This window comes from Lissotriton helveticus, chromosome 5_1 (genome assembly GCF_964261635.1).
Source record: "Lissotriton helveticus chromosome 5_1, aLisHel1.1, whole genome shotgun sequence".
Lineage (NCBI taxonomy): Eukaryota > Metazoa > Chordata > Amphibia > Caudata > Salamandridae > Lissotriton > Lissotriton helveticus.
The window spans coordinates 109,629,398-109,654,064 of record NC_136065.1 but is presented as its reverse complement, the minus strand read 5'-3'; the positions used below and the strand labels follow the sequence as shown (position 1 = coordinate 109,654,064).

At 44.4% G+C, this 24,667-nt stretch overlaps 1 protein-coding gene across 1 annotated transcript in view; it reads right to left on the bottom strand.

Moving 5' to 3' along the window:
• The window catches only part of NR5A1 (nuclear receptor subfamily 5 group A member 1), a 441,357-nt gene that overhangs the window by 306,461 nt on the left and 110,229 nt on the right, over positions 1 to 24,667 (bottom strand). Inside the window, exon 5 of the mRNA XM_078641831.1 lies at positions 12,891 to 13,534. Within this exon, the coding sequence (XP_078497957.1) occupies positions 12,891 to 13,534 (644 nt within the window). The remainder of the gene's footprint in view (positions 1 to 12,890; positions 13,535 to 24,667) is intronic.

Sequence of the window (24,667 nt, the reverse complement as noted above, 5' to 3'; positions counted from 1 at the left end):
TGCTTCTGAACTAGTGTTCCCTGAGAAATTTTAAGAAAGAGGAAATAACTTGTACAAAGTGGTTTCCCTGACAATAGAGTGGCAAGGTTATGTGGTGAGAGCAAGATGCTCTGTTTACAATCTCTTCCTCATAATGACAGTCCTTCAGCAACTAACAATCAAGGGGGCACTGATATGATTGAACGCAGGACATCCACTTGACAAAATGTTCTACCACAATGCAGTTTCCTGTCTCCACTGTTTTTGTGCAGAAGCACTATTTTAAGGAACAGAAAAAAATAATCAATTTTCAGCTCTCCAAGTAAAATCAAGAATTATTCATAAAAATTCCCATCAATGCCGAACTATATACAGGGCCGGATTGGCTACCGGGCGTTTTGGCATGCTGCCGAGCTGGGGGCTAATTTCGTTGATGGGCACCTGTGTGTGCTGAACAAAATTTGTTTTGCCTTGTTAATTTCGATGCATAGGCAGGTCTCCATCAACAAAAGTAGCCCCTGCCGCAGTGACATCAGCCCCCAGCTCGGCAGCATGCCAAAACGCCCGGTAGCCAGTCCAGCCCTGACTATATACTTCCAAGTAAGGGCTATTTAGCATATATTTTAGCTAATACTTAAAGAGATACAATTTATTTTATTGCGGATTCAATAACAAGTGTAATATTCAGATATGTGCCACTGCACCCCAATAAACGGGGTCTTAAAATAAACGCAGTCTTAAAATTGTGCAGCAATAAAAACAAAATCAGAGATCTGCCATTATGTCAGGTCATATGACATTGACCACACAACATATTATTTCCAGCTTTAAGCATTATCACTAGTTCCATATTACCTGGTATAAACTGACCTGTCATAGCCTTCCGTCTTCTCCTTCATCTTGAGGAACAAAAAAAATGTATGGCCCTGAGTTGCTTGTGTTCCAGTTCACGGAGGACTTGGCTTGGCAGTTCGGGCTGGACTATTCCCATTGGAGCAGGTTCAAGACTGATTTGCATATAGCTGTGTCCATAAGGAGGTGACATTGTGAGCCAAAGAATGATGGGTTGGAGTGCTACCCGAGCTATTGCCAGTTGTTAGACATATTGCAAGCAGTCTCCCATCAACTTTTGTGTGTTTCATGTACTGCTCTAAGTGGGATGGGTATGCACAGACATGGGTCCTGTGCTCACTGTGTCACTGTAACCAAGCTGTACCTGGCTGATGAGCCATGACTGAGGTGAAAGCGCTCCTGGGTTGCTTGTGTTCCAGTTCAGGGAGGACGTGGCTTGCCAGTTTGGGCTACACTGTTCCCATTGGAGCAGTGTCAAGGCTGATTTGCATATGGCTGGGTCCAATCTGATGTGGCATACTGAGCAAAAGAATGATGTTTGGAGTGTTACCCGAGCTATTGTCAGCGATTAGACTTAGTGCAAGCAGCCTCTCATCAACTTTTGCCTAGACACAGGTGACTTTTTTAAGGTGCGCCTTTAGAGTGGTGTGGTTTCCTAATCCTTAGTTCCCAGAAGAGGATGTAACAAAAACATATTCTTTGTTATAGTGACTCTTATGAGGGGAGATTTATATAGGTTAAACCACCTTAAAATAAAAAATCGGTTAATAGAGCACATTGCCCCTCTTGTCAGAAAATCATCAACTTTTAGAATTCTAAAAGGAGTGTGTAATACAACCAATCAGTCACCTCAAAATATCTCCCAGATCTCTCTATCAAGATCGACAGGAGTGAAAAAGGCAAGCACACAATTTCAATACAACAGCCCCTCAAACAAGACAACTGCAGTTGGATTGATTCCGCACTAGCAACCACAACCGCAAAGTATTCCTAGCCCGTGCCACAAAGACAAAAGTGGAGCAGGGCAACAAGAGAGTTTGCTCATGCTAATATCCTGGCATGTCGCAGGCATAAAGCACATCTTTGAACATCAAAACACACTGAACTTTCTAAATCTAGTGACATATTATGCGTGCAGGAAACCTTGGCCCTAGCACTGATTCAGTTGGAAGAGTACCCTGCGATTCAATGGCCAGCCTCCAAAGAGAAACACTTTGGTATACCCTCCTGCAGGCTATCTATTTACACTTTGCCAAATCTAAAGGTCCCAACAACTGTACACAGGGTGTTCCAAGCTTCAAGCAGTCATAATTGGCGGATTTTGGCTAGATTGCTTGACGCTCTTCTGCTAATCAATGTTTCTCTAAACTACATATGTCTGTCAAAACACACAAAGTACTAGACTTTATTGAGTCTCTTGAGGATCACCTATGCAAATTTCCAACCTACGAAATAATAATAACAGGGGACTTCAGTACACTTAGGGGTCGATTAGGATCGCGGACGGACTTCAGTCCGTCCGCGACCCCAGAGTAGGAGGGAACGTCGGCATGGGCTGCGGAGTTCCCTCCGTGCAGATTAGGATGTGACCGCCAGGGTGGCGGTCACATCCTCTATCTTTAACATTGCTGCGGGTGCGGCTTCAAGCTGCACCCGCCGCAATGTTAAAAATGCATGCACCGCATTTGCGTGCACAAAGCGGCAGGCACCGCGCGGTGCCTGCTGCTTTGTTCACGCAAATGCAGTACCCCCCATGTGCACCGCCCAACCCCCTTCATCCAGGGGACCCGCAACGGGCCCCCGAAGTGAAGGTCCGTATGCTTTTCCACGGCAGAAAAGCCGCGGTGGAAAAGCATGCATTTTACACCATCCTAATATGGCTGGCGGTGTCTCATAGACACCGCCAGCCATGTTAAAGCTTTTCCACCGCGGTCGGAAGGCGACCGCGGCGGAAAAGCTGCAGACTGAATGCAAGACCCACCAGCCATCCTAATTTGGCGGTGGGTCTTTCTAGGCTCTGCGGCGGTTTTCCCGCATCCTCCGGGCAGGCGGGGGCTTCCGCCGGCCCGGAGGATGTGGGAAAACCGCAATCGTAATAGGCCCCTTAATTTGGATAGTCAATCAACGGTCAATGAATCCGAGCCGACAGCCCACTATACTTCCAAACTGTCAGCCGCGGGCCGTGGAGGGAGTTACGGTGGGGCAGGGAGGCGGGGCGGGGGCGGGGCAGGGTGGAGAGGGCTAAATACCGGCACCTGGATAATTACAGGTAAGTAAACAATTTAAATAATAAAACGAATTTCGTAGCGCGCACTGCATCGCAAAATGCGATGCAGTGCGCCCTACGAAATTCGTTTTATTAATCAAATTGTTTACTTACCTGTAATTATCCAGGTGCCGGTTTTTAGCCCTTTCCACCCTGCCCCGCCCCCTCCCCGCCTCCCTGCCCCACCGTAACTCCCTCCACGGCCCGCGGCTGCAAACTGTGACTGTCTAAAAGCACACAAGTTGACCCCCTACGGTCTGAGGGACTCTTAATTCGTTACACTTGTTTGAAAAACTTTCTTCGATTCGTTACACACTTTTAAGAATATTTCAACCATAGACTTTACGTTTGGGAGCAACTCTCAATTTGAGTCCCTGAAAGTCTTCTTAGTAATTACTCACTCTGAATTTGATCACCTACCACTTACAACGCTGCTAAAACGAGATCACTTTAGAACCGCCCAGCTCAAGATACGGGGCATTTAACAGGGTCAGAAATTAATGCCTTGGTAAGGAGACTTAGATGGGGCACAGCTTCCCAAGCCTGGTTTAGTAAGTGGAAGCAATCCTTTGTCTCTCAGTTTTTCACTCTGACTTTCTAGCATGCAACCAGCCTGACTTAAGCTGGGATATCTTAACTGACATTGTATGGAGAGAGAAGTAAGAGGCAAAGGAGACCAGATGAGAGTGGGAGCAAATAGACAGGGGGCCATCAAGTCTACGTGGTACGCTCCTTAACTAAGACAAAGTAAGTCAGTTTTAAGAGCGACATCCAAAAAGTACAAAGAAGACAAATCCAATACAGTCAAAGCACAGTCCTACCACAATCTATAAAAGTCCGACCGATTGCTTTTGTGATCTGCGTAGCAAGATTACATTCTTTCTGAATGATACACTTTCACTTCTCATGTGGCCACTATAACCTGGCCAAATTATGTTTCTACATCACCCCCTAAACAACAGACCTCGCAGTAGAAGAAACAGCATCCAACCAGATAAGTGGACAAATTACTTACCTGACCTTTACTCTGATACGCTCACAGATAACACCTCATACAAGGTCTAGCACGACAAGCCCAATTAACTTTGTGTCCCATGAACTTTTTGTGGCTTAACGATATTGCCCCTTTCATGCAGGTATCTGGGTGAAAGGGGCGTGCAATTGATGTTGTTGTGGCTGTTCCACCGCAAAACCCCGAATTACGAGGATGTGTAAATCTGAGGCAGAGCCAAAAACGAACACCACTGAATAGCAGGTGTTAGATTGACGCAAGTATTTTGCCTCGGATTTGCTCTTTCTGTGTGTGTGCAGCACACATCAAAAGATCAAATCACCTTTAACGATTGTTTATGTGCAGGAAGGTATCCCCTCCTGCACATTCTGAATATGTGTTGTGTTTTTTATAAATTTTCTTTATTGTAGAATACAGCCTATCAAAATAAACAGCATGTGTTATTCTGCCTTAATTTTCACAAATATATAAATATATAAGTCATCCTTTTAAAATAGCAATAGAAGTAGTTCTCGCTGATCTGGAGAGATGGCCCCTCACCGTGAAGCCTGCGCCGCCTGCAGTCTCGCAGGAGCCGTCCCAGCTGTGCCTTCCAAGCACCGTGTGACCTTATCTTTATTGTCCGCTGCTAATACGCTCCTGCCTGGCGGTATTGATTTTCCGCCCGAAGCCTGCAGATAGAAGTGTCTCAGCCGTAATTCCTCCGTGTTACATCTTTCAATTATATGTCTCACTCGAGGCGGCGGCTCCCTTGCACTGACACCCGGCCTCTTAAATCACTACCGCACACACACCAGAGACAAACTCGGGTCCACATCACCTCGGGTCCTCGGTGGCGGTACCTGCTCAGCATCCTTGCCTCGGAGGGCCAGGTGCCAGCTGGTCTCAAACTGAGACATACAAACATCTGGCCTCGGGCAGAGCACATTGTATCAGATGGTCAAACACATGCAACAGAACAACCTTCTCCAACCAGTAGCTCGTGAGCTACTGATAGCTCTGCAGCTGCCTGTAAGTAGTTTTCCTGTGTGCCGTCCAGCCTCATATATTGGAAGCTTTTGTGTGCTTTAATTCGTTTTCAAATTTTTTTTAAATTAGAAAGAGTGTATTTGAGAGGAAAGTGTGTACATTTTCAGAACAATGAGGTTTTGTTTGCAGAATTTTTTGGGGATTTCCAAAATGTATTTAAAGATACTATTTCTATGATAAATCATGCAGTGTTGGGGAGTTTTCTTACTATTATTATTAATTTGGTAACAAAGGAGCATTGCAGCTATGGCGTATTACCAATGCTGATGCATTGCACATTGACTTTTTTACACAATCCTTCCAACTATGCATGATGTATTGAGGTTCTCACTGGTGGTAATTTCTTTTTCATGTAATCTAATCTGATGTAGTCACTATTAAAACAGTAATAATAATTAGTGGTGGTCAAGATATTCCGATCCGCTGGCAGAATTGGGGGAATTTTGGCCACTCTGCGTTACGCTTGTAATGTGGAATTCCATCTAAACTGCCCAACCGCTGAGTGGTCGAGTTTTTCTTGCACATTGATTGAAACTGGAAAGTTAGCGAGCACGGGCGACATTGGCATCTCCAATGGCAATTTTCAGTCGCTAGGAGGGCAGGCAGCGAGAATTCTTCAAAACGGGTGGTCGCAGGTAGTCGCGACCATTCGCACTCAGAAAGCTACCGCTCGAGTACAAAATCTACCCGAGCAGCTGTAAAATCAACTCGAGAAGATGCTCCCTCTGGCATGTTGTGATTTTTCAGGACGGAACAATCGCCCAATGCTAAATCACAGCGCGAGCAACACAACAGGTCTATTTCCCACCATTTGTGGAATTCCGCTGAATCTTACAGAGCTTTTTTGTAACTCCGTGAGCTCCACCCAGGCCTAATAATAATAGTAGCTCGAGATAATTTTCTTTGAGCAGAAGCTCTTCTTAAAGAAAAGGTAGGAGACTCCTGCACTGGAACATGCAGTAACCAAGTACCTACAACTTCAACGACTCAAGAGAGTATGTAGTGTACGAGAAAACTTAAGAACTTTCACCAATTGTATATTTATAGCAGTAAAATTCTTTTTTTTTTTTTTTCCCGGGTCCTATGATTATGCCGTTAACACTCCTTGGACCGGGTCTAGCCTCGTTACGATATTGGTCCTACAGGTTGAAATATACCTAGAGGGAGTCAGCTTAAACCCTTCAAGCTTTTGGGACTTCTCTGCCACCATTAAAACAACTCGAGTCCTGGCACAGGAGAGAGGGAAGGATATGCTGTGTTGGTCCGCTCCAAAGTGAAGGACTCGTTAGGTGGTTGGTATCTCCTATATTGAGGGTAAGGCAAATGAGGACAAAAAAAATACAAGATATCTGTCTTTGTCAACAGTAATTTTACTAAGATCGAGCATACAGGCCAATTCACAAACCTACTTTCTCCAGTAAATGCATGTTTTCAAACCAAAGATACTTCCATTAACGATTGCCAGGATCTCATAAAAGGATTCCTGGCAGACATCAATGGATATACTACACAAATTTCTCTGTAACGAGTGTGGAGAAATCCACAGTAAAAAAATCCCAAGTACGAAGAGGGGACAAAGCGGAATAGGTTGTGCTTTGCCTTGAAAGTTTGAGAGCGTCCACCAACTCATATGTTTGTGGGCATTCCCAAACTCTGATTCAACCTGTTCTCACCCTGGAAGTGGTGCTCAACCAACACATAGAGAAACTCCCCTAGCAGAATGGGATGGGGAAAAGATAAGCCCCAGATGTGGTGGGGTGTACAGGAAGAGTTTTCTCCACTGGAGAAATGTTTGCCCTGAGATAAAAAATAATTTTGAAAAATTGTGCATTTACAGTGATGGACCAATTTTCCCTGTCCCTAACTCTACACTTTGTAGACGAATGCACCTGGGAATATGAGTGTGGGACAGAGGTCACATGACATTTCCCATATTATACCTGTAAACCTGTACCTGGTGCAGTTTTGCCAGGCGTACTAAGGGAAAGTATTTCAATTGCACCAGTACAACTACTAGTATTTCTTTGTAAATTGGCCCAATTGGTTCAAAGAGCATACAGGAAGTGCTTGCCAAACAGAGGATACCGTATGCAGCCAACACCGTCCACCAACACAATATTTAGTCAAAGAACAAAGAAGGGCATCCCATCAACAGAGTATAGAGTATCCGAAAACAATTAAGGACATCACATGAACAATTTTGTAGTGTTGGGGGGTTTGCAGGGATTCCCACCAACATACTATGTATTATCAAAAAACATTAAAGTGCTACTAGACAACGGGGTATGTACCTTTAGAGAACATACATGAACTGAGAACCAGCACAGTATTCAGTGTCAAGGAGCATATACGGATGTGACCGCCAAAATAATGTAAATGAACATACAAGTCAACCATTGTGAGTGTATGTGTCAGAGAACTGCTCTCTGACAAAGTTGGAGGAGTTAATGACCACATAAGAACGTCTTACTATCACAGTAAGCGGTGTTCAGAAACATAGAAGAACTAGGCACCGAGATGGTATGTAGTGTCAGAGAACATACAAGATCTGCCCCCCAACACCGTCTGTAAAACCAAGAAGAATTCATAGGACTGCCAGGCAACAGAGTAAGTGGTGTGACGCATCACACAAAGACACCTTGTCAGCTTAGCATGTAGTATCAGGGAACATAGAAGTGCTCACTGACAAAATATGTGATAACAGTGACAATACAAGGATGTCTTACCGTCACAATTCATGGTACCTGGAAGCACGTAGAAATTTCCCACCCTCAGGATATGTCAGAGACATACAAGAAATGTCAAACCAACACTGTGTAGTGTCAGGGAATATTGCAGAACTGCTTACAACACAGTAAGTAATGTACCAGGAGTCAGGACCTCTTGTCAACAGAGTATTTAGAATCCCAGAACATAAAAAGTCTGCTTGACAGCAAAGCACATAGTATCAGAGAACATACACGACCTGGATAACAACACGGTATGACGTTTCAGAAACATACAGTAAGTACCCACCAACAATACATGCAGTGACAGAACCACAATCAAGTTGAAGAAAGTAATGATATTGCACGATGAAGTTTGTTATCCCACACTTTTGGGGCTTCAGACAATAGACACATTTTTTATTTTCATTTGCTGAAGCCTCACCATAGCAGATAACAGGACAACCTTTACTTTTTGCCTTTATTTAGTATATATTTTTTTGCAGTGTCCCTATTTTACATTACAACCATTTTGTACATTATAAACAAAAATTATTACGGAAAAAAACATAAATCAGAAGACGGCACCACCAAAGGTATGCCTATGGCATCTGAAGATGTGGGTAGATGGGACACACATTCTGAAGCTGGCAGGCTGTGAGATGAAGACTCAACTGAATGTGGAGGGCAGGGGGTTCTCACGTGTGCATCAGAGCATGCGCCTTCTTTTCATGGGGACATCAGCCAGGCATGCCTTACGGGAAGCTCATAACTTCTGGTAGGGACCAATCACTGCTCGCTGAGAATCTGAGCTCTGTCTCTGTTCCCCAGCAAGGCAGTTTGTTTACTGGCATCAGTGTATCACCTGTTTGGAAAGTGGCAACACACTACAGCAGAACGTGTTGTATCACACGCTGACCTTAAATTTCAACTCTACAGTACTTCCAGAATGGTACAAGAATCATGATCCCGTCAACACCCACCGCTTTTCGGCCAATGTAGCTCCCACATGCCCAACCAAGAGTTGAAACTTGTCTAGTTGAGTAAGTGGTAGTTAACAGAAGCTTCGGATCATGTCTACCTGAAGCGCGATCCAAAGCACAAAGCATCACTAATCCATTCTGTTGTTGAACGGCAGCGCCAGACAATAGTTGGCCAAGGTTATATGCAAGTTCCTATAGAGCAAGAATTATCATGCATTCACATTGTCCCGAAAGAAAGATTTACAGAGATTTGCACAATGTATTACGATCATGAAGAGTGCCCTTGGCTTATAAAGTGTACATGCATTAAACAAATTTATAATTAGAAGAGTCCTTGCAACCTGATTTCTGACATAATTGGAAAGGTATCAGGTTGAATGGTTGCTTCCCGCAATTAAAAACAATTTTCAGGTGAGCCAAAAGATGAGCAAAGCAACTTGAGAGTGTCTTATAAACAAGGAAGGGTTAATCCAGTAGACAGTGAGCTCCGACCAGTGGGCAACATGTATAACAGTCCAGAGGGCTGAGGAGTGTGGCATGCAGCTAATCATTGGTGACAAAAGGCAAGAAGTGTGCGTATAGTATTTAACCAACTGTTCCACAGGTTTGCGCATAAACCTTTTGGGAGCAACACATAAAGGAAGCCCGGCCATAATGCTGTTACCCAGCTGGGTCATGAAACACACAAAAGGTGATGGGAGGCTGCTTGCAATCAGTTTAACCACTGGCGATAGCTCGGGGATGGCCCTCCAACCTAGCTTGTCAGTTCGGGCTAGACTGGCAACCCATCACTGTTTGGCTCACCAGGTCATCTCAGTTTAGACCCAACCATATGCAAATCCGTCTTTTCCCCATTCCTCATAGGGACAGTCCAGCCTGAACTGCAAAGCCAGGTTGGAGTGCTCCCTGAGCTATTGCCAGTGGTTAGACTTATAGTAAACAGTCTCCCATCACCTTATGTGTGTTTCATGTACCGCCCTAAGTGACATGGGTATCCCAGATGTGAATCCCGTGCTCACTGTGTCACTGGAACCAAGCTGTACCCGACTATTGAGCCCATAACTAGGACAAAACCAGTACTGGGGTGATTGTGGCCTGGAGTAGGAGGTGGTGAAAATCTCCACAAACAGGAGGATAGTTACAAGCAACAAGCTGCCTGCAACGACGGCTTCCTGACATCTCACAATGACAATCAGATATAGGATGATTTTAACAAAGTCCTTCCCAGCAGATCTCTCCACCTCTTCTCTCTCCAATCCTTTCCTGCCCAGGATCATAAACTTTAAACAAAATATCTCAAAATGGACATCCCAGAGCAGTAAGTGGCCTATGGTCATGAGAAATGCATAAAGTGTTATGCAGAGCTGTTCAAAGCTGCCAGCTTTCTGAAAACCATCAACTGTGCACCTCTTTCCCGGTCTTCCCCGTCCCTCGCACTGCTAAGGGCTGCATCTCATAATATGACAAAAGCACACTTCAGGGGTCATTGCCCACAACATGGCAACCCTTTCCACATACAATCAATTAGAAAGACAACACATTTCCAACCATACACCCCACACGGTGTAGTGTGCTACCCATGTAGGCAAGTGCTTCAGTTTCCAACGTAGGGGAAGTAACTGCTACATAAATGTTGTAATACAATAAATACAATGCATTATTTCCTGCAGGCATTACTGTTATTGCCTGGCTCCATTTTTTATACAGGAGTGTGTTAAAGTACCAGAGTGTGGTGCATCACTTACTCCAAGAAGGAGTACAACTAAGCCTCCTATCTCACTATATGGTCCATAGTAAAAAAGTATCTTGTGAATTGCAATTGTTTTATTCTTATGTTTAATAGTCATTTTCCCTCATTTTTCCAACCAAGTCCCCTTGCCACTCCCATATACATAAATAAAACATATACGTGTGTGGAAATCTCTGTCACCCCTTGAGGGATGTATGACATTACAACGCATGCTTTTACCACGGATGCCTTTACAACGCGGTTTTTACAATGCAAACCTTTACAACGCATAGCGCTTTGGGGTGCTGGATAGTGAATAATTTAATTTACTATTCCAACTCCAGTCCCCGTGGACACTAGGGAAGGTGTTGGATAGTAAATTAAAATTATTCCCTATCCTAGAGCGCCCCCCAGCGCAATGCGTTGTAATGGTTTGCGTTGTAAAAGTTGCGTCGTAAAGGCACTGCGTGGTAAAAGTTGCGTTGCAAAGGATGTTTCCCCCCCTGGAGAGATCTCCGCACAGAGAAGATAGGAGAGGCAAAGACGGAGGCGCATATTAGCAAGAACCTCGTTAAAATTATCGCTGTTTTAGCGGCAGGAAACTGCTGCTAAACTGGCGATAATGGGCTTGCTAATATGCGTTATAGAATTCCAATAGAAGCCAGGTTAGATGTGCAGGACATCAAGAAGGGAGCAGAGGCTTTCGATCTGAGCCCTCACTTTCCTTTGAACCCACTGTCCCAAAGAGCAGCCTCACCTTTTTGCCATAATGTTAACAAGGAGGTACCACAGGTGCAATAATTCATCACATATTTAAAAGACAAACTGCAACACAGAATCTGTAGGTCTCCGACACCATTAGAGCAGCCCCAGGCAAACAACAAAGTGTCATCATGAAAACAAAAAAAACACTACCATTTCTGAGGCAAATGGACAGTAAAGGCAACTTCTGACCCAATGCAAACGTCCTGAGGTCGGATTACTGTTGAGACCTGGTTCTCAAGCAATGACGCCGGGTGCTGATCAAAGCGTAAATCACTGCAGAGACATCGAGAGAGATCAACCCCCGGCTGACCCTGCTGGCGCCGTTCAGTATGAAAAGATGCATCGTGGTGCCTCGGTGGCTTCCATTTCACAGGTAAGTGTTCACGTGAAATTTCTTCTTCTGAGTACGTTTTGAACTCATTTTTAACCACCAAATCAACTCACAAATGTTTAATTCGAGACTGTGCCAGTAGCTGCACAAAGCATTTTTCAATATATATAATAGTCAAATGCTAAGAGTTCACAGGTGTTCCAATGAATTCAATGAGATGTTAGTAACTTGAACACACTTTGAATTGGCCCCCGTGAGTGGATATCCTGGGTATTAAGTCGTCTTTTAATTTGTGTTGCTTTTCCATTTACACTGTCGTGTTTATTTCTATATTTAGTTCATCCTTCTGACATTTAAAGTGACACTATTAAGTAAATTGATCAATTATCAGACCCCTGACAAAGGGAGATACTGGAAATGGATTGGGGCACAGAGGAATGAATAGAAAAACTCTAAAACTGATTTGTTATTAACACTAAAAATATTGCATGAAAATTGATCATTCGTTATATCATGGAAATAGATTGTTCCATATTTTTCAACAACCACCATTAAATTAAAATATTACTAAAACTACACAAGTAATTTTATTTAGAGCGTGAGAAACGTTTTTGGATAAAATGATGTTGAAATAACTGCAAACTACACTACAAAGATGCTAGGCTAAGAGAGACGCTTTATTTGTACAAATATATGTAGAGGAGGACACATTCCTGAAAGGGGTGCGCCGAAATGACTGTTGGGACCATTGGACGGAGGTTCACTCCTCGGGCATGCGGAAAAACATTATTATTATTAAAACGAAATTTAGAGCCGGGTCATCAATTCACTATCAGCACATTTTACAAATGCCATCGGCCACCGGGTCTCAAGCTATCACCTAACCCTTCTCTAGGACTTCTAGGATTGTTTTGAGTTACTTCCACCTCCTACACATCAATTAAACAGAAAGACATAAGTTATAAGGAGGCATCTCCAAACTCTGTAAAATGCTCAGATGTTAATAATGCCTTGAAAGTGACTGTGAGGTGAAGATTGTCACTCAAAACCATTCTCCACAGACAGATCTTTAAAAATCCCATTATATCTTGGCTATTCTATTTATAACAGGTTGTTATTTTTGTTTTTATCTGTTTTCTTGTTTCTCTTTTCCAGTAGTTTCCCAGTATCCCAGGGGGGAGCTTGGCATCATGTGGCACAAACTTATGATGGTATAATATAAATTTATTAAACACATACCTCAAGTTCCTTGAAATAAATGCAACTCCTTGCCCAATTAACGATGGAGAAAAGCGTCTGGTCGGCCATCTTGCACATGAGGCCAAACGTGCTAGGTTTCTCGTGCCGACTTTTGCCTTGCTCTTGCTGCAGACAGGCAAGTATCCGCTCCTTGAGCTGAGGCTCGTCTGGCTCCAGTTGCAACAAATTCAGGATAGTTTCGGGAATGTCTAGGGGGAAGCTGGTTTGGTAGGCGTCTGAGTAGATGTAGGCAGGAGCGGCAGATTCATGTGGACTTGAGTAGTGGTCAGGCAACTCAGATTTAATTGTGCGATTGGGGAAGTGTGGGTAGTGGTACCCTTGCAGTGCCGCATGGTTCGGCATAGCCATTCCCAGTGATGGTGTCCCATATGGACTTCGGTCGTAGTTGACTTGGGTCATTTGCACAGTGTTCAAGGGCAAACTCTTGGAGACGGAATGGATGCTGTGGATGTTGGAGGGGATGGTGTACTCCGTCTGGGCAGGAGACACGATTTGAGGCAAAGTCTCGAGTTTCAAACCGTTTGCACGTATTAAGGCTTTCTTCTGTTGCTTTAAGGCACGGTCTCTCTTGTACATTGGTCCAAATTTGTTTCTTCCACCTCTCATCCTGTCTGCCCGCACCGCTGGTCAAAAAGAAAAGGAACATCAGTTACAACGGACTAAATGTGGTAGGAAAAATAAAAAGGTACATTTGTAAGGAGAGTATTTTCAGGACAGGACATACTCAAACATTGAGGCCTATGCACGAATTAAGCATGAGAAATTAGTGCTGAAGCAAAGTGCATGATACAAGCTAAACCCTTCTTTGTAATGGAAGCTTTTCCCTACTGACTGAGAGTGGCTATAACGCCTTCTTTACAAATCGCAGGCTTTTCAAGGCATCCGGAAGACTGCTAGGAAGAAGGAAATGAACGGCAATAGTGGTGGCGGCCATTTTGCATAACTGGCATTTGTTCGCCAGGAACTACACTGGGAGTGCACCTCATTACACGCATGCTGTGGTATTTGGCCAATTTCCAATTTTCAGATGTGGATTTGACCATGAGAAGGGATTGATAATCCTTCCTATAGTCTGAATGCCCACCCCTCCATTTACATACTACTTAGCATTGGTGGAGGAAGAGCTAAGTGGGACTCATCAGAGACCCTCCTTTCTCAAATCTATTGAATGATGTCACAATTGGTCTGAAAACCCAAGCTAACATCATCAAATAAAGGAACATTCTAGAATGCCTATTGCTAATGCTTATTTCTGATAGAGGTCTGCAGAAGGAGAACCGATGCTTTGTCTCTGCATCGCATGCCTACTGTAGGAAGAAGGTCCGGCGTGTAACAAATCATCTACTTTTCACTGTGAGATATAATAATAAAATATTATTAACTTAATCTGCCACGTCACAACCTACAATCCCATCTACCAATATCCTAAATTAATCATTTGACTTCTCCAACTTATCAGAGAAAATGTCAGGCCTACCAGAGAAAATTTACATTTGTGTAACAAAACAGAGTAATACTATTTAAAAGATTTGTCATGATTTTATATTATGCAATACAAGAAACAGAAGTAGTTGAAGTCCATATCACAGACATATTTTTGCACGAGATCACAAACAGAGTAAACAATTTCAAAACCCATCTGTAACTCACGACTTGCTAGCAAATCCTTCAAGGAAACAGTAATCAATGACAAATTTTTAAAAGAAACATAGTACATAAAAAACGATTATTTAGCATTATTTTGGAACTTATGTAATACAAAAACCCGATTTTTGCCTTGAGCACTGATCAACAGCTCGCATTGGAAAAGTTCAAGAAATACATTTAATACATTTGTTATGAAAAACAAATAGTGTAACATGAGTTCACTTCATGTTCTGCGATGGTGCAAATGCCATTTGTTTCTTTCTATTAGACATGAGCAGCAAAAATGATGAACATGGATTATTCCTGTTTGCTGTATGTGGTTTTTATTCGAGCACCAGAGCAAAGTTTGTTTGATATCACCCCAGGACCTTGAGCATGTATTGTTCCCAGTGTGTTATGGCTATTCATAAATTTACAATTTTTCCCCTTTTGTAATACATATCTTCTCCTCCAGCCAGCCAACTGCAAAAAATCACAAACATTCATAAACAATCCTGAAACTTTTCAAACATAAGAAATCATACGCAAAAGTCTGACTTCGATGCCCAGCCGACTCTTCGTGCCCGCAGTAAAATCACCGCGCTTCACTAATTACTCTGGGAGACCGTTTTACCCGCGAATGGGGTATTTCACTCAGCTTGAGAAGGTAAAACTTCAGCAGGACCTGTTTGGAACTGTATCTGACCAGCGCTCCATCACGGTCAGTCTGAATTTCCGATTTATCATGGTCTAGCATGACCTAAAGTAACCTAGCTATTAGCACCATTGACTTCTAAGCATTGTTTTTGGTTTATTCTTTTAAAATTCATAACTCCGGTTCTACTTATTGGCTTTTTGTTGTTTTGGTCTTGTTTTATTCATAAAAATATAATCTAAATTTTCAACCCTGTGTGGTCTTTTTCTGGAGAATTCATTCAGTTACTGTGTGAGTGTGTGTGTGTTGCACAAACACTTTACACATTGCCTTTGTAGGTAAGCCTAACTGCTCTGTGCCAAGATACCAGAGGGTGAGCACAGGTTATCTTATTGTGTATCTAGCTTACCCTGACTAGAGTGGCAGTTCCTGCCTGGGTGCATAACTCAGCCAACCAGGAATCCAATTCCAAACATGCCAGCTCTGTCATTATGCAATTTGAGCCTATTCTCATGAATCACCATGTGAAGGGGTCTTGGAGTACCTAAGTCCGCCTAGTTTGTAACTTCTCCCTTCTTTTCCAAGATAAGGTAAGTTCTTGTCCATTTGTACTGGAGTGTTCTGGGTGCTACAGGCAACACCCAAACCAATTGCCTAGCCTAGTATTCCACAGAGGAAGCTCCTGGCTGGCCTACAAGGATTTGTTCGCCTTTTTCATGTATTCAACCATCCTTGAGCGAAGGCCTGGTGCATAATCTAGGTTGTCCTGTTTAGACTCCTTGAGAGGTCTCTCACAACCTTTTCTGACCAGATTTAGGGGACCAATGACAGGGTGTCCAAAGAACAGTTCAAAAGTACTGAATCCTACTCCTTTCTGAGGAACCTCCCTGTAGGCAAACAACAGGCACGGGAGAAGAATATCTCTCCTTCTCCTGAGTTTATCCGGCAAACCCATAATCATGCCTTTCATGGGCTTGTTAAATCTTTCAACAAGGCCATTACCTTGTGGATGGTGTGATGTGGTGAACGTATAAGTCACCCCACACTCATCCCACATTGCTTTCATGTAGACAGACATGAAGTTGGTGCCTCTACCTCAGTAACATCTTTAGGAAAACCTACTTTGGTAAAAATACCAAGTAGAGCTGTAGCTACTGCAGGAACAGTGACTGTCCTAAGGGGAATGACTTTTGGATATCCACTGGCATGCTGCACTACAACCAGGATGAACCTATGCCCAGAGGTAGTAGCTGGTTCTAGGGGACTAACTATATCAATACCCACCCTCTCAGAGGGAGTCCCCACTACTGGAAGTTGTATGAGGGGAATATTTGGCTTAGTACCTGTCTTGCCACAGGCCTGACAAGTAACACCGGAGTGACAAAACTCCTTTACCTTTTCTGACTTCTGAGGTCAATTTAAAGTGGTTGACAAACCTGACCAGGGTTTGCTCTGCCCCAGATGTCTAGCAAAGAGATGTCATGTTAAGGTGGAACTCTATATACTGCTGAGGGACCACCACTACCCTAGGTGCCCCTGGTTTGGGGTCCCTTGCCTCACTATACAGAATTTCCTCCTCCCAGTATACCTTATGGGTACCACGGACAAATTGTTTCCTCCTAATCTGACTGCCAACTGTCTCAGACCTTCAAGAGTGGAATAAGTCTTTTGCCCCTGGCTCAAGTCCTCTCTGGAGGGGCCCCCTGGTCCTTGAAGTTCTGCCAGGTCAGGTCAGTCCTATAGGGCAGTTCAGACTAGGTCTTCTCCAAGAAGTTTGTGCGCCTTCTGGTTCTGGTGACTTTTGGAAGAGGCCTTCCTAGGTTTCCTTCCACTTCTCTTGGTGCTAGGGACTTGGTTCACACTCTTTGAAGATCCATAGTCCATTCACTTTCCTTCAAGGCCTTTTGTGCTCTGGTGGAGACACAAACACACTAAGGGAGACCCAGCATTGCTGCATGTGTCCTTTTCTCCCCTTCTGCCTAAGAAGACGTTTCAAGGTCATTGCCCAATAGACTCTCCACTGAGATAGCAGGGGACACAGCTACTTTCTTAGGGCCAGTAACCCCTCCCCACTCAAAGTCTACCATGACTATGGAATGGGACTTAGTTACATTGTTAGAGTTTACAATCTCATGCACTTCATCTGATACGGTCAGGATTGGGGAAACCAGCTTGCCATACACATGGTTAAGCTGGCACCTGTATCCCGCATCGGCTGAACTTCCACAAGATTAATTATCGGCCTCTGCTTGCACTTTACCATACTTGCAGACCAGTGGGCCAAGGGTTCAACTTCCTCATCACGCGGGGATACCAATGTGGCTTCAGTGTAACCCAAGCAATCCCCAGGGCCAAGTTCCACCCCAATTCCTACACTGTCAATTCCCTTGGAACTACCACCAGTGGGTGATGTCTTGGTGCATGCAGGAGCTCCTTTATTGTGCCCTGGCTGTATACAGTCCTAGCATACCCCAGCCTTGGATGGGTCAAAATTCTTTCCCTGATACCCTCTCTCCTTTTGGAATTGGGATGTGGCACTCGGCTCCCCGTAATGGGCATCTTTTGGAGCCTCTTTCGGTTTCTCAGTCATATTAAACTTGCCCCCATCATTCCCCTGATTGGGGGCCAATCCCACCCTCATGTGTTCACCACCTTGGGAATTCTTGGGTACTCTAGCGTGTACCCACTCATCAGCAATCTTCCCCAGTTTTCTAGGGCTAGATAGCTTAGAGTCTACCAGAGGCTGGTGTAACTTCTCTGAGGTACAGTTAGTAAGTATGTTTTCTTTGACCAGTAAATTGTATAGGCCGTCATAGGTATCTACCTTGTTACCTTTAATCGAGCCCTTCAGTGACTTCACAGAGGCATCATCAAAGGCTACCCATGCCTGTGTTGCTCCCTTATGTATGGTCTTAAACTCTTGTCTATACTACTCTGGGGAAACAATGAGTTCCTCCCTTTTGTGGGGTAAGACTCTGCCACCTCATCCTCAATTGTGAGCAGGCTATCTCTCCCGTCTTTAGATATCAGTCCCCATAGCAAGGACCCCCAATGTTGTGCATTCACCCTCCTATTCCTAAGAGCTTTCTCATGGGATGCTAGTCCCTTTTCTATCTCACTCCCTCAGTGTATTTAGGAACAATACCATTAAGCAGCCTGGGATCCTAGTCACATCCTGTGATTACCTCTGCCCCTCTGATGCCATCATTCTCTTGGGGTTTAATGCTCTGCTTGACCCTTATCTCTTCAAGGGCCACTTTCTTCTCCTCCATGGCCAGGTTCCTCTCCTGGATCTCCAGAAGGCTGAGCTGGGCTGACAGGTGCTGTAGTCTGCTCACTGATGAGGAACTTCTTTCACTTCCAGACAGGGAGTAGGCTCTTGATAGAATTATGGGGACTCCACTTTCATTGTCATCCCTCCTCCCGGTCATCAAATTCTGCCTCATCCCCTTCTTCACCACTGTCACCTGGGGTGATCTCCTTTTCCAGCTGGAGCTTTGCCCTCCTTGAAAACTCCCAAGCTTTGACGGCTTTCTCAAGATCATCCTGAGAGGCAGTATTTCCTGGGAAAATCTTTCTTTCCCTTCAGGGTATTAATCTTGAGTGTGGGCAGGGAAGCCAGGTTGATTCCTCTGCTCTCTATCTTTGTAGACTTTGTAGAAAAAAACTTTTGCTACTTGAAATTTTCTTTGAGAGAACAGGTGTCTAAAATTTTCAGAACTTGGTAACTTCGTGAAGGTTTTCTTAATGTTGACTTGGCAGTCTCTCATTAGTAGTTAGTAACTTTTAAGATGTCTGGTATAGTTAAACACAAGTTCTGTATCCCACCGCTGCCACCAATGTGAGGATCTGGGTATACTATATGATATGGCTGTGGTGCGTTATTGTGGAGTACACGCACAGATAACGTCCTTGCTCCAGTCATTATTGTTTACTCAACCTTAGCTCAACTGTGGGCAGCTGTGGCTTCGAGCAGTAAGACGTGGCAAAGAAACTTATTGTAAAGCATTTAACAGTACTAAAAAACTGAATAAGAAACTCACACACCAATGAAAAGACACAACAACACTTTATAACAATAAAGCATATTGTTATGAATTTGTAGAGACCTTGATCATCAAAATCCTCTAGGGGGTCCAGAGATACAGATTTTAGACGTTTTTATCGATTTTAAATGCAGTGGCAAACGAGCATTGATCATCAAAAAGTGTGTAAACTTTCCAAAAGTTTGAAAGAGTTAGTGGGAGTATTCAGGCCAAGGTTGGGTGACCAAATATGGCAGGAAAACTGTCTAGAGGGCCAGAAGGAATACTTTATACAGTTACCTGGCCCCCAGAGCAATTATGAAGCAAGTTGTAAACTTTACAGGACGATTGCGATAGACATCAATGGAGTGATCCTGATGCTGAAGGATTCAGGAAAAGAGGCTCATAAGGATGATCAGGCTGTGGTACAGTCGATGGGGTGTGTCTGTGGTGGTTACTCGGTCGACCAGTGATGTAGGGCGACTTTGGTCATGCAGATTGGGGTCTCTTGAAGTCCTCCAGATTGCAGTAGTCAAACAGCCAAAGCAGCACTACTGGTCGTGCTGCACTATAGTTGGATGCAAAACCTTTGGTGGGTGATTGTGTCCCTTAGATGTGACAAACTTGGACTATGATTGCACTCCCAGTTCCCGCAGACACTGGTGCAAGTTTTGGCTATCTCGGATTTGTCTCTTGTTGTGCCCAGAAACTGGTAGCTGAAAAATATCTGTGGTGGCTACCAATTTGCCCTTTGGGCTCTTTCAGCTCTTGTAATCCTGGAGCTGGTTCAAGGGGATCAGCAGACTGATCCTTGGAGTCCCTGCTGTGGATGAAGACGGAAAATCACGTTTACCCCGCAGGCACAGTCCCAATCTCACTAGCCCAAAAATGCAGCAGGTGCAGACCTCTCGAGTTAACAGCCTTTCTTTGGGAGGGCAGTCCTTCTTCTGTCCTTTCAGGGTGCCGGAGGTGCCATATCTATCCCAGGAAAGAGCCCAGAGGGGGCCATGCAGTCACTAGCCAGTGGGCTACTGGGTGCTCTCCTCTCTACTGATGAGTTTTCTGTGATGTGAGGCATCTAGCTATCACAGAGTGCCCCATTCTTTCCCCTTCCTAAATGGCACAGTTGTCCGAAATAGGGTAGCCCACTCTAGAGGTATGGCTACCAGTGGGTTACATGCCCGGGGGCAAACCGGTTTGGGCACAAATTTCCCTTCCATGGCTCTGTCTCCAAATGGTCTGTAGGAACAAAATGCATGCTGCTCAGGGGTGTTGTCGCAATCGGCCATTCAAAGGCAGCTTCCCCTGTGAAGCTCGTCTTTTCAGCTAACACCCTGAGTGGCCATCCTGGGAGAGGAGGTGACACCTTACTATTTGGCAACTGCTTTTGTTCCCAGTCCTGGGAGCCATTCACACATCGGCTAGGTGGTCAGGAATCAGTCTGTTTGTCAGGGCTCTTCAAGGGCCACTGGACTAGCTGTAGTGCAGAGTGGCAACTTTCTAAAAGTTGCTTAACTTTAATAGTGACCTTAAATCTGGCCTGGACATCAGGCTGGATTTAATGGCACAATTAAATTGATACCTTACTTGACCTTGTTAGGTAGTCCAATTCAGAAGCAGGGGTGTCAGCCACAAAACAAAAGTCGGAGGGGCGGGGGACAGGTGGGGGAGGGGGGATCTATGTGGAACTAATCATTTAAAAAACGTATCTCTCACTGTCGCTGCCTCTGACAAATAGGAATGTCTTACTTAATAGAATACAGCTCATAGGGTTTCCTTAGGGGAGACTCACAAAAATCCTTAAGGGAATTGGTGGCTTTGCCATTAGGTGTAATGGCAAAGTCAAACTATAAGTGTAAAACACTGCCCTTTCAATCTGCAGTAGCAGGTTTGGGTTCATTTTGTCTCTGTCACATGCAGGGTGGCACAAACAGTGCTGGATACCTGGTGTACTCTGGGGACCTGGGTAACCTTCTACTATGGTGGAGAAGTGTGGCTCAATGGTTAGAGCAGCAGACCCTGATGCAGAGGTCTGGCCCGGGACCAGGGTTCAATTCCCGCCTCGGTGGCTCTTGGACTCAATTTCCCCGGACTTGATAATTCTCGCCTCGGTGCCTAGTCTAATCATGGGTCCCACTCTGTGACTCTGGGCAATAGCTTGCTTAATCTCCACAACGGCCCCAGCAGCGCTTGGATGCCTGGCTTCACCTTGTGGGTGCCCAGGAGTGGACATTTCACAGGAAAGCCAGGATGGGTTCCACAGCGGTATGAATACAGCGCTACGAGGCCTCCGGGTAGAAGTGCGCTATATAAATACAAATACATTTATAGACTTATAAGTAAGACAGTAATTGCCAATTGGGTGTATCCAATTTAACATAACTTTGTATAGGTTTAGAACATTGGCATTGAGGTCTGGATAGCAGGCCTCAGCGCACTCTTAGAGTCGAAAAACCAGCAGCATGAGTCCGAAAACGTTGTGGTGAAATGAAAAAAGAGACATTTCCTTACAATAGGCAGTTGTAGTGATTAAGCCGTCCTTGGCAAGGGTTTGACAGTGTCTTGGAGCAAAGGAGCACTGTGGGGGCCCACAAGGAAGGTAAGGAATAGACCTCCAAAGGAGCAGACAGACAGGACAGGAAGCAAGAGCTGCAGGAGCCTCAAGGGATGGTGCACTGCAGGAGACTTAAGGAAGTGGGGAGGCGTTGCATGAACCAGTGGAGATAGCGTAAGAATATATTCCAGATGTAAAGTGTTTTGAGTTATTAAGAAGTGCATTACTCAAGAGTAAAGGAAAGTTCCAAAATGTTGAAGGAAGGGGGTTCTGCAGGAACATGGACCTATAGAGCACTGAGGAAGCATGGGGTAAGAAAGCTGGAGGGGCGTGGAAGAAGTAGGTCCTGAGGATCCTGGAGCAGATCTCTCAACCTTTTGAGTCTCCAAGTCTGGTGAGATGAAGATGCTTTGAAGGGTGATTCAATGGTCATAGAGCATTTTTTTTCATTTGCAGAATTTTTTCGGGTGGGTGAATGCATTCAGGTATTGGGAGAAATGTTGCTTGTTTGTTGGGTGTTCTTGAGATGAGGATGAGTTGAATGATATGTCATGAGGGGAGGGTGTGCTGCAAGAGCCTGGAGGTTTCAAATAGTGGCAAGAGAAAGGGAGGGACAGCTGCAGGAGTTAATGGGGTGACAGGAGACAGTGGTGTAACCAAACCTGGAGGGGACCACCCTGCAAAGTACAAGGAGGGGGGACACCACACTCTGGACCAAGTCAGGAGCTCTCAGGCCATGGGCCTGCTGTCCGTGCACAGTGCTGAGGGGGGGCCTCTGGAGTTTATCCCCTGCAGGGCGAGGGATTTAAGGGCAATTGTTATGCCACTGACAGGAGACCATATGGATCCGGCAGAAACAGTGCAGGAGTCAGTAGCGAGAAAGGGCAGCTCGAAACTGATGTGCGGTTGAAAGGTGGAAAGGCCCACTCTTTTACCCATCATAGCCTGGCACAATCCCCACTGTGTAATACAGATGAATAAGCCCCCTCCCTTTATACACTTTCAGTGCTCCAAAATTGTTTATCTCGCCATGCACGTCAACGTGACGGGGCCCGATGCAAAACCAGTACGCTTGGGGGCTCGGTGTTATAACGTTTGAAGTCCACTGCTGCAGACCGTACTCATGCTGACCAAGATTCTGTGTCCTGCCCCAGCCCAGATAATTAAGAGCAGGGATTGAAAATAAAGCTCTATCCACATTTCTCCTTGGGGTTCACTACTGACCCACTGCATCAGCAGTTACTGTAAGAGCGATGATATTCAATATCTTTGTTTTGGCATGTATTTACGTTGTGCTCAGGCTGGCATTATGCTTGTGTATTCCACCTTCTGCCCTTCGCCCCCTCTCCGGATGAAATGTGATTCTTGTTTGCAAAGGGACCAATTTGAGTAGTTTGGCTCAAGTGGGATCTTGTGAGAGTACGCAGCCGTTATCTACAATTCCCATATACAGGGGGTAGGGTAGGTGCCTACTCTAACCAGGGAACACACTCGGCAACTCTGGGCATTAAGCTTGCCTCATCTCTACTACAGCCCCCCACAGATGCCGGGGATGCCTGGTTTCACCTTGGAGATACCCAGAAAGGGACCATCTCACAGGGAAAACCAGGACGGGTTCCCCAGCGGTCTTCAGCGCCAGGATACTCCATGGAGTCGCAGTGTGCTTTACAAGTACACCCACATTTACAAGTATCTGAGTATATCACACACGCTGGATTAGCTAAAGCTCTGCTCCACATGCATGTGCATGTGCAATGGCTGCATATTGTAAGCCTTTATTCTTTATCTTGAGTCAGCAGCTGCTCCAATACCTCGAAAGATGGATGCGACCTTGGGTTCCATTGTTCTTCTTCAGGTTTGAGGATTGTCAGTGGAAGTGGTGCTTTGAGTGGTAAGGCATGGATGTTGCTCAGCCTCTTATTGGCTCAAAGTAGGCTTGTGTTGTGTCCAATCCCCTCAGCACAAATACTTTGTCTTGTTCAGCAGCCCGGTGACCCATTGTGTTGGACCTGGCCCTTTTTGCAGGGTCACCCCCAGATTTTTACCTTGAGTTCCTGAACCCATTTTTGTTGGTAATAGGACTCAGTGCACTATTTCCCTCCTGCTAACCAGTGGTATAGTGCATGTGCTCTATCCTTAAAACCTGGTACCATTGACATATGCCTAATTGGTACATTCAATTTACATATATGTCTCTTGTAAATGGCACTTTATGTATCCATGGCCTGTAAATTAAACGCAACTAGTGGGCCTGCAGCACTCATTGTGCCACACACTAAAGTAGCTTTTTTAAAAATGTCTCAGCACTTCCACTGCAGCCTGTAGTGCAGTTTTAACCTGCCATTTTGATCTGGCAAAATAAACTTTTGCGTGGCCTAAACTGTGTTTTTTAATACTCATAAGTCACACCTGAAATAAGCCTTACGAGCGCACTGGGTAGAGTGCCTTTTATTTAAAAAGTAGGGCCTGTGTGTGTGCTTAAGTTTTACACATCTTGGCAATGAAAAATGTCTAAAGTCATTTTCACTGTTTTAAGGCTTAGCTCAATCATTAACTAACACTGGGTTACCTTATTACATTTAATAAGTGCTAACTTCAGATAGGGAGCAGATCACTTTGATGTTTGTACTCAAATGAATTGTAGTTTAAAATTCTCTTTAATGGTGAAGTCAGATTTTTTGTTAAAATGTGGAAAATGCTATTTTTAGAAAGTTTTGTTAAAGAAGAATGTGCCTGTGTCTCACATTTTTTTTAAAGCTTTGCTAAATAGCCAAACCCATATATGTATTGGATGTCTTTTTTGTTAAAATGTTTTTTCATGTAAAAAGTGTTTGTGATATATGTTGTATTGCACATTTAAGTCTTATTTAATTGTGTTTGTTAAATAGTTTCGAGA